Raw genomic sequence first — 11885 nt, forward strand, 5'->3', positions numbered from 1 at the left:
ACATTTTTACATTTGCTGTTCACTCACTCTTTACTCTCAACTTAGTTTTCTTTAATCAATTTGTCAGTTATACATATTTCACTCTATTGCTGTGTTCTTATGCAAGGTTTTGTTTGCTATTACCATCTCAACACAATTAACTTTAAAGAAAACAATGCCTTCTTTTTCTGCTCCCATTCCACTTCTGGGGTGTAGGAACCAAACAGAACCAAACAGAATGAAACAGGGAGGGACCTATCTAAATGTGTCCAATAGAAACGTTGCAAAACGTTTTACTACGATGTAAAACATTTTGCTACGGTGTGCGACTAATAAATAAGCCCCGTGCAATTTCCTCATTTATGCAACAGGGGGAGACAGAGGGCAGTTCACATACAATCTTCACAGAGGTCATCAAGACTGCACACTCAGGTTAAATGTATGACCACAACAGAGACCCCATGCACAACTGTGGGTGGGCAGTTGTAAAATAAAAGATTAGTAAATGTGCATTGAAAATTGTAGTATCAAGCAATAGTTAAAGGAGCATTCAGCATTTGCTACATCCATTTTGGGCCTTAAATTAATGACACAGTATGTACCAATTAATTCTTGAAGAATATAACTTATAAAGGCCTCATGAGCTGAGTTTAACTGTCGTACCCCATCAGAACCCAAAATATAAGCTTTTTTTACTCCAATGTTTGTAAACAAAGCAACTGTAAACAAACACTGTATAGTATCAAAACATGGTTAAAACTATCATTTTGATATCATTGATGGCCAGTCCTTACACCCATAGCTCTGTCTGTGAATTTGAGAGTGATCCAATTTCTCAATCCCCATCCCTCAGATTTTTACCGAAAGAGTGGCGCTTTGTTATTGTTTCAACTCCTGATTGGCCCTTTAAACGTTGACTGCAGAATATTTTAAATGTGGATTAAACAAATCACAACTGCCCTTGTTTTGAGAGCACCGCTCTAAAACATTTCACCTTGTTTCCTTAATATTCACATAAGAATAAATTGATATTTAGTTAATATCCTAGATTTAGTTATAAGCAATACATAAAGTGTAATAATGCTTAAAATGGAGTCTACCCCTCTTAATCTGATCTAAATACGATCAAATACTACAACTACATGCCTAAAAACATTAATCTTGTCGAAATGAATGGTAACATAACATGCCAAAGGACAAATCTCAACTAACCTATACCATAACACCTTTCCACAATATTACCATTTATTTTTTGACTGATCCCTAATGAGACTCAAATTCTTATTTTAAAACGATTTGATCTCTCTCTCAAGGCACATTTCTATTTGGAATAGTCATGGAGTACGCCATTCAGCATGAATTCAATGTGAAGCAATGACTAAATTATCATTTTGTACAAACGTATACAATGTGAATTTACCATTGCTCTTGTTCCACTGAATTACATTGATCTCTTGGCTGTACACCCTCGTTTCTCCACCTGTTGCATTGAGCTTAATCAATAGAGCAGTCAGCCAGTCAGTCAGGACTTCACTGTCTCCATGACACACAGGTCGGGTCTTTCCCCCTGACTGTCTCCATGGCACCCTGCGTTGACGAGGAAGTCACACTTGGTTGTGAAGTGTGACCTGACACTGTCACCCCTCCCCAGCCTGCTTTGAACTTTTTTTCTCATCTTACCCATTTTCATGATTGTTATTCATTTCTTCCCATGAAAATGTGTCAAAATTCACAATTACATTTCTCAGGGAAAGAACAATTTATGAAATACACATTCGTGTTCATCTATAACATGTTTATAAATCAGTTGTGTCTTTGACTGAGAAACACAGAGAGAAATTCTATCAAATTCCATCTAGACACCGTTGCCTTAGAGCAAAGAATTTTACCTACCTTGGCCTAAACGTCAGGTAACTTCCACAAAGCTGTGAATGATTTGAGAGACATGGCAAGAAGGGGCTTCTACGCCATCAAAAGAAACATCAAATTTGACATCCCAACTAGGATCTGGCTAAAATTACTTGAATCAGTTATAGAACCCATTGCCCTCTAAGGTTGTGACGTTTGGGGTCCACTCCAACCAAGAATTCACAAAATGGGACACACACCAAATTGAGACTCTCTGCATGCAGAATTATGCATAAACATCATCTGTGTACAACGTCAACCCACCAAATAATGCATGCAGAGCAGAATCAGGCCAATACCCGCTAAAATCCAGAAAAGAGCTGTTAAATTCGAGAGGCACCTAAAAGGAAGTGGCTCCTAAACCTTCCATAACAAAGCCATCACCTACAGAGAGATTAACCTAGAGAAGAGCCCTCTCAGCCAGTTGGTTCTGGGGCTCTGTTCACAAACGCAAACAGACCCTATAGAGCCCCAGGACAGCAACACGATTACACCCAACCAAATCACAGGAAAAACAAAAAGATAATTACTTGACACATTGGAAATAATTAACCAACAAACGGAGCAAACTGGAATGCTATCTGGCCCTAGACAGAGAGTACACAGTGACAGAATACCTAACCACTGTGACTGACCCAAAAATAATACAAGCTTTGACTATGTACAGACTCAGTGACCATAGCCTTGCTGTTGATGTTCCACGTTCCTGGCTGTTGAGAAAAGACAGGCTATGTGCACGCTGCACACAAAACGAGGTGGAAACTGAGTTGCACTTCCTAACCTCCTGCCAAATGTATGACCATATTAGAGATGCATATTCCCCTCTTATTACACAGACTCACAAAGAATTTGAAAGCAAACAACATTTAGGTAAACTCCCATATCTATTAGGCCAAATACCACCGTGTGCCATCACAGCGGCAAGACTTGTGAGCTGTTGCCATATGAAAAGGGCAACCAGTGGAACACGAACACCATTGTAAATACAACCAATATTCATCTGCTTATTTTTTTTCCCTTTCGTACTTTAACTTTTTGAACATTGTTATACATTATTATAGCCAATAATATAACAATATGAAATGTCTTTATTATTGGGAAACTGTTGTGAGTGAAATGTTTACATTCAATTTCTGATTTTTTATTACATTTTTGTTTATTATCTATTTCACTTGCTTTGGCAATTTTTCCCATGCCAAAAAAGCCATTTTAATTTAATTTAATTGAGAGAGGCAGGCAGACTGGTAGTCTGTGGGAAGCAGTGGGAGAACGGCAGATAGGGACGCATATTTACCATTAAGGGCGGGTGAGATGGGAGAGGCTTCCCCATGTCATTGTGTCGCTCTGTCCTCCCGGAGCCCGACAAACACTGTCCCAGACAGGGAGCCATGGGGAACCAGAGCAGGGCCACTTCCCTGGGCCCTCAGCCTGGTGGAGGAACCCCCTCAGGGGCCAGACAGAGGTCACCTCACAGCACAGTCCTCCTCCTCGCAGAGCACAGGTGAACACACCAGCCCACACAGAACATAGTGCTCCCAAGACGGCTACACAGGTGACAAGGAGAGGAGAGAGAACAGTAGAATGCCACGAGACACTGGGAAGCTCAAAGTTTCTGTAGGTCTATACCCTCGCCCACAAATGCTTCTTCACAGTGTACAGTATGCTCCCACTGTTATTATTAGGTTATTATCAGGTTATTATCTGCACATTAATTGGTTCAAACTGGTTAAACTGTTTAAAATTATTAGTGCTGGTTGTTAAACTGCCCTACTTCACCACAGGGAAAGAAAGTTTTATATAATAAACAGCCTTCAATATATTATGTTGAATTACATAAAATGCATCTAGGTCTGATTTTCTTTTGATACTGACAGAATGCTAAAAACTGTCACCTGAACTGAAATACACTGAATTCATCAATTATTATTATATAGCTATCGTTATTTTCGTTTGTATTGTTTATACTGTTGATGTTGTTATAATAAGCATCTGTGTTATTGTATGACAGAAATGAAAGTACAATTTTACACATTTGAAATCTTCTTCATAAATCAAAAATATCGTTTTTAAATAAATAGATAAATACATTTGTATAAATAGCTACAATTATTTATATCTTTAGAACAATTGAGCTAAAACCGGTATTATTGAAATGCTTCATCCAATGAAAAAAATGCTTCTAAACATTCTATTACATTTTGTTATTACCGGTAATAGCAGACAACTGAAATAAACGAACTATTGTAGATCAAAAGAAAAAGAAGGAAAACTTGAAATAGTATATTCTATTTCGTTAGTAATTATGACTTGAACATCAAAGTCTGAATGAATTACATCTAATGTTTTATCTTTAATTATTTTTTACAAAATAGACGGTGTGATTTCGCTTTGAAGTCGTATTTCGTTTGAAATTCGATGTATTTCAATGGTATCTAAATTTAGACAAATTCTATTTTAATTGTGTGACCCTCGTGAAACTCAGCTACATCCTGCATTTTTTTTCACTGGTTCAATTCAATTTCTCAAGCACAAGAGGAGGGGTAACAACAGAGAAGCATGAACTCGGGGCACCGAGAGAGGAATGATATTTATTACAATTCGGGAATATTCCATGAGCCACTTCCTCCTTGTTTAGAACAACCGGGAGGTGGGCACGAGACTAGACCGGCATATCACCTCAGAGATCTGTTTGAAATCCCCTGATACAGCCATGGAGCCGCGCTATCTGTTTCAGCACAGCACAGAAAGAACACAATACTTTCCCGCAAAGAACTAGGTCTATTCCATATTTGAACGCTAAAATAAATTGGGGTTGAAGGTCACTTGAAATATGTTATGCTCCAGTGGGAGAGTCAAATATATAGGCCAACTCATGAAATAAATATACGTATAGGCCTAATATTACAAGGACTACATCACCCAAAACAAGTAAGAGATGAGCACATGGCAGAATGTAGGCGATCTAAGGAAATTGTATGGTTAGTATATAGGGTCGTTTAGCATTGAATAGGGATTTATTGGGGCACATTTATATGCACAACATGATTTTATAGATAGGCTATCTGTTTTTTTGTTTTTTTTTAAGACCATGGCCACTCCAGGCCTTGCTACCACGTTCCTCGACCCTTCACCATTCTATTCCACAAGGCGTGTATGGGCGTTAAGCGGACAATGCAGTGACAGGTTCTGCCATTGAGAAAATCAACACGAACTCATGTTAGTTTCTCCTGTGCGATTTGTAGCATTCTTCTAAATGCCCGTGACGGCTTTGATGCCGGTGCTCTGCTGCCTTTGAAATGCAGGCCCGTCTCTAATGCAAATTGTCCCTGGTGGGATAAGGTGAGGGAGGGAGATGAGGGGCTATAAAATGTTGACGTCAGCGCGACACCTCTTGACTGGCAGCGTGTTTAGCAAACAAGAAGTTGAAGAGTAGGCTGTCGACCAGCCAGGTAGAGGAGGCCTTGGTTCAACAGAAACCTGGGGTAGAGTAGGCAGGAGCAACGCGCTTGACGCACACTATGCGCACGAGTTCCCATACGGAAAGATGTACGTGAGTTATCTTTTGGAGAAGGAACCCAGCATGTACCCAAATCCAGTGCGACATCCCAGCCTCAACTTGAACCATCAGAACTTTGTCCCCGCACCTCCGCAGTATTCGGATTTCAGCGGATACCACCACGTTGCTGGGATTAACAATGACCCTCACCACAGCCAGACGGGGGCCTGGAACCCCGCTTACCCGCCGAGCCGGGAAGAGTGGTCACCCTATGGGCCGGGGACAGGACCGTCCACATCTAATCCGGGGCCAATAGGGTATAGTCCCCCAGAGTTCTCTCCAGTCCCACAATCCGGTCTTCTCCCGTCTATCAACTCATCTGTTGGGCAGCTGTCTCCCAATTCTCAGCGCAGAAACCCTTATGATTGGATGAGGCGGAGCGTACCACCGGCAAATTCAGGTAGGTTACTGAGGTGTTTCATACATTTTTGTAATCAAGAAGTGGATCATTTGGTTGTCCATAAAACCATAGAAAGTAAAGCCTAAATCACGTTTTTAAATGTTTATTAAAATAATAATAAACTAAATGTATCTGTAGCAAATCACATACATATGAAATATGATGGGTTAAATGCAATATCTTGGCCCATTTTCTTTCTCAAATCAAAGATACTGAAATACTGTAGGCACGGTGTTGAGAGGGAAAAGCAAAACCAGAACCACTGCCCTTGGGAGTCACATTCGTTGAATGATGCGTGCACCTGTTCTCTAAATTCAGAGACGAATTCGTGTTTCAACTCAGAAAGATGGAATACCGGGTTATCTGTCGCTTGATTTTTCATAGTTCTTTCATTCTTTAGTATTTGTCCAATCCCATTAAAGTATTTGACATTGCTGTGTATTGTCATATAATATCATATGTCACTGACATAAACTTTATATTTTGCGCTCATTGGCACAGTTGCTCCTCACTGCAGTGCTTGTGTGAACACATGAATCACACCTCGCATGCCATCTTCAATTAGTGGCATTATCTCGTGCGTTTTATGGGTACAGATGTGGGATCTTAATTTGATCACTCTTTTGTTACTGCAAATTTTCCTGGACAGCAGGAAATGCATATTTGTAGTGTATTTAAATTTTAAAAAGGCTTCTAAAGTTTGTAATTTCCACTTTGAAATTTCAGACTTGAATTGCCCCAACAAAAACTCTATCATACACAAATTTCAATTAATTATAATCCACATAGCCTAATAATTCACATTTCCTGTTGCTGCAGAATTATTTTCCTGCTGTAGCAAACTGACCCAAATGAAGATCCTACATCTGTGTAGTATGGGCTATGTAATGTTTATTTTTAATGAACCTTTATTAACCTCTAGGCAAGTCAGTGAAGAACAAAATTCTTATTTACAATGATGCCCTACACCGGCCAAACCCGGACGACGCTGGGCCAATTGTGCGCCACCCTGTGGGACTCCCAATCACGGCAATCAATGTATTGACAGTTGAGGGTAAAGCAGAGTATGCATTTTAATTGCATTGTGTGTCGACCTATTGAAGTAATAAGCGCTCAATGATTATAGTTATGATTATAATTGCTTATCATCGGTAGTGAATAGTAATAGTAGTAGGCTAGTAGCCTATAATAGGCATAATATAGTTTATAATAGGCATAATATAGTTTATAATAGGCATACTATAGTTTATAATAGGCATAATATAGACTATAATAGGCATAATATAGACTATAATAGGCATAATATAGACTATAATAGGCATAATATAGACTATAATAGGCATAATATAGACTATAATAGGCATAATATAGACTATAATATAATAGGCATAATATAGACTATAATATAATAGGCATAATATAGACTATAATAGGCATAATATAGACTATAATAGGCATAATATAGACTATAATAGGCATAATATAGACTATAATATAATAGGCATAATATAGACTATAATATAATAGGCATAATATAGACTATAATAGGCATAATATAGACTATAATAGGCATAATATAGACTATAATATAATAGGCATAATATAGACTATAATATAATAGGCATAATATAGACTATAATAGGCATAATATAGTCATCATCGAATTCATTTGGATTTTGTCTGGTGTAGACGTCACAATTATTACGTGAGCAATCACTCCTTTCCGCCCAACATCTGCATATTTCATAATGTCACAGGATTTTCTTCATAATTTCAATAACAATTCTTTAGAGTCAGCTGAGACGGCTAAACCTGCAAGTGATCAAATGAAAGAAACAGTGTGCTGAGATTCGAAGATCTTGTTAGGCAAATGAAGAGGTTTGTTGTCTTCTTGTATGTCGGCGACCTAGGGCTCATAGAAATGTTTCTATGTTGTAATTCTTTGTCAGGCATTATGTCTCAAGGCGGGAGTAGTTCTCGACTACTTTGATGTCGCTCGCTTGGTTCACGCTTGTCCTCCACTAGACCTACGTCAGGCAATCCTATAGGTCCTACTGGTATAATACGCCAGGCAATGACATCATATGACATGAGATTTATGAAAAAATAATATTTTACTGACTTCAATGTAATGGGCATGGAAGCACCTTAGCTGTACTGTGCCTACAGTTTGTATTAAATCACCTTTATCAGTACAAGAAAGCAGGCCCGAAGAGAAAATAGGAAATCATTTCCGTGTATGCATGCTCCTTCTGGCCTCATAGATTATAGGTAGATAGCTGATACTGAATTACAAGAATGCAGTTTGAACCCATGTGAATCCTGTAGACCAAACTGCCCAAACTGAGAGTTAGATGACTCTAACGCTTTTCTTCCTGTGTAGAAAACCCAACAGAAATCAAGTTGTTGTCGATGGCTGCCTGGGACCGCTTATGATTACAAAGGCTGCAGGGGCACAGACTTTGGATTTCATTTGAATGCTGTCGTCTATTGGACGTGGATAATTCACAAGTACATTTGTATCCACAATTCGTCATTCCAGTTCATGTGGTTATCTGGTTGTCCCAGACAGAGAGTTCTATGGTCCGTGTTACAGATGATCTCCATGTCACTTTATCGTACCGGCCAGAAAAGCTCCTTAACCTCAACTGCTTAACCATTTATCTCAGCAGCCATCGATGATACTTATTACAGAAGTACAGTGCTACACAGATTCATGGACAGTGCATCAATCATTCTCCACTTATTCAATGTAAACACTACCACTTCTCTAACTTTTCACATTTGGATTGAATTATAGGTTTTTATAGGTTCTTGAATGCTGCTGGCATTTTTAATCGTTCCATCAAGGGAAACTATCATCGGACTGTTGAATATTTCTGTGTCCTCTACAGTTTTGTCTCTCCCAGTGCAGCATTAGGATGCGTTGCCACCTAACATTCAAATGAAATGCAGATGTACAGGCTCAGAGTTAGCTCCTTGGTGGCCTTCTCTGGTGACCGCCAACTGTGTCGTCGCTGGTGATGGGAGCCACTACAATCAGTACACTTTTCGATTAACGCCGCATTACGATTGTATGGGTCAATACCCCCGTAGACATACACCTCAGATGCCGTCTGTTTAGGAGTGGTCCTCCTCGGTCAACATGGACATTTGACAACGACGGTCATGAGGGAATTATGAATCAGGAGGTGAAGAGGAACAATTAGGGGAACATGGGACCAGGAGGGTGTGTCCTGTGTTTCAACAGCCTAATGGTCTGGATAACTCTCTGGTCGTCAGGCCTGGCGCCCTCGCAGGCAGCCCCCCTCACCCTCTGAGCTCACACATTTTAATCTTTAACTTGGTCGCTGCATCTGCACTTAGGTGCCTCGTTCACTATGGACAGAATGAAGTGACTTTTGATTTACGGTACCTAATTAAAAAGGCTAGTTGATCCCAGAGCTTTGCTACTTTATCTTTGTGTGTGTGTGTTTTAGTGAAAGGTTTCATGTATGAAATGAAGCAGAAGCCACTTTTTCACAGATGTCTGATGTCATCTTTATTTACTCTTCTAATGTTGTTTATTTACGGCATGTAAGTTAATGTGAAATCTGACTGGACAGTAGGCCCAGTCATCCTCCCATTATAACCAATGCAGGTCAAGCCCTGTCTCCTACTAAGCTAACATATGGAGTTGTTTTAAGATGGTCATACCATGGATCATTTAGCTATTTGATTTAATATTTTAGGACCCCTTTATGTATAAAAAAAAAAAAAGATTTGATAAAATATTGAATTTGCCCTTTACTGCTGTAGCCTATAGAAAAGCATTGACTTACACAGTGGCCGATCCTCAGGGGATACTTGAGAAGGGAGATACTTGAGAAGACACATAAGACCATAGGCCTACCTCTGAAATGCACATGAGGGGGTACTTCAAGGGTACTCCGGGCAAAGCAAAATTCAGTTGGTGGTACAGTAATCGAAAAACGTTGGGAACCACTGCACTAACATATTCATAAATGGTAAGAAAGACAGTAAAAAAAATGTATCATACGGTTTTAAAGTGTCTGTCCTATATATTTGACAGATATTTAACCCATTATTTCTGTTGGCACAAAACTACCTCCATACTTTCATTCATTTGTATATGGGTTGCCTTCAGATGAGTCCCGTGACACATCGTGTTGGTGAGAGTCTCATCTTGTGGTCATATTCGTTTTTTAGGCCAAACCGTTCGGACCTTACACACATGTTCCGTGAGAAGACCGATTTTGGGGATGTCTCATGTGACAAACACTACTGTAGCTCGGCCACCTTCCACCGCAGATGTGGAAGGCCGACATACGCGGATGAGTTGGATTGAGATGCAGCCCATGCATATCTCCAGCTGAAATTGACGGATTTTTACTGTTACTTAGATCGACGCATGGGTGGCGTCAATAGACTCTTAAGGATTAAAGTTAGTCAAAATATAAGTTGTTTTTCTACATTACACACACAATATGGAAGTTGACAGATGGCTGTACTCTGTTGCAGGTGGTAAGACAAGAACGAAAGACAAGTACCGGGTGGTGTACACAGATCACCAGCGGTTGGAGCTGGAGAAAGAGTTCCACTATAGCCGCTACATCACCATCAGGAGGAAAGCAGAGCTGGCCACGTCTCTCAGCCTCTCAGAACGACAGGTCAGACACAACATCATGGGACAGGGGACAATCTCTCCATTTTCTGTCTCTGTCTCTCTCTCTCTCTCTCTGTGTCTCTCGCACACACACACACACACACACACACACACACACACACACACACACACACACACACACACACACACACACACACACACACACACACACACACACACACACACACACACACACACACACACACACACACACACACACACACACACACACACACACACACACACACACACACACACACACACACACACGTGCGCCTTTCTCAAAAGTTTACCGGACCAGTCACGGGGGCACTTACATCAAATCTTTTCTTTGTTCCATAGGTAAAAATCTGGTTTCAGAATCGGCGTGCCAAAGAGAGGAAAGTGAACAAGAAGAAGATGCAGCAGCCTCAGCCTGCGTCCACAACAACACCTACTCCCCCAGGCTCTGGCATGCCTGGCAACGTTGCCATGGTGACCAGCAGCAGTGGCGGCTTAGTGTCTCCGTCTATACCAATGACTATCAAAGAAGAATACTGAGGACGATGGTCTGACGTGACGGGGGGAAAAAATGACTTTTGTCCAAATCTAACCTGCAATAGCGACCCCCCCCCCCCCCCCCCCCCGTCAACAGCCTGAGCAACACGGGGTCAAATGCAGGGGTCAACAGCTCCAAAGACAGACAAGAAATAAAGACTTGCTGCTGTTTCCTTCGCTTTTGTAAAAAAAAAAATTATAATAATAACAAACGTCTAAAGAACAAGATGGACCAACACGAACGTCGGCCATGCGCCGTAGATCAGCTGCCGGGTGTCGGAAAGCTGTGGCGAATTCAATTCGTAGAATCATCGGGAAATAAACAGAAAATGACGGCCCGTGTTCTGTGGTTGAAGGCGATAGGACGGCCGCCCGCTCTGCACACGTTCGCGTTGGTCTGTCTTGTCAGAAAGAGACAAAGAACAGATATAAACATATATAGATATTAAACTGTTGTATTTGACTGTTATAATGGCTTCTACTGTTTCTATTGTTGACACCTCTTCTGCTCTGCCCATCACATACTGGAAATACTTGTAAATGGTTCTGATTCCAAGCCAGAATAATAATAAGTGTATATTTTTTAAGTAATTTGTATTAAAAGCTTTATTGTAAACTCTGGAGCTCATTCTTTATAGAAGGAAAATGGAAGAGATTTGGAGCACACGTTTAGAATATGACCATCTGTCACACACTTAGGATTACATCATTTCAAAAGTGTCCACAATGTGAAATCCTATGTCTTAAGGCTACGTAAGTGGCACTCAAATGACAACAATGCATTTCAAATGGGAAGGAATGGGATAAACATCATTGAAGAAATGTGATTTCAGCGGACA

At 40.3% G+C, this 11885-nt stretch overlaps 1 protein-coding gene across 1 annotated transcript; it reads left to right on the plus strand.

The window, feature by feature from the left end:
* Positions 1-5370: 5370 nt before the first annotated feature.
* LOC139538048 (homeobox protein CDX-1-like) lies at positions 5371-11662 on the plus strand. The gene is made up of 3 exons (XM_071339965.1): positions 5371-5843; positions 10365-10513; positions 10852-11662. The coding sequence occupies exons 1-3, from the start codon at positions 5432-5434 to the stop codon at positions 11047-11049; spliced, it is 759 nt and encodes a 252-aa protein (XP_071196066.1). The 5' UTR covers positions 5371-5431; the 3' UTR covers positions 11050-11662.
* Positions 11663-11885: the final 223 nt, after the last annotated feature.

Source organism: Salvelinus alpinus, chromosome 13 (genome assembly GCF_045679555.1).
Source record: "Salvelinus alpinus chromosome 13, SLU_Salpinus.1, whole genome shotgun sequence".
Classification (NCBI taxonomy): Eukaryota; Metazoa; Chordata; class Actinopteri; order Salmoniformes; family Salmonidae; genus Salvelinus; species Salvelinus alpinus.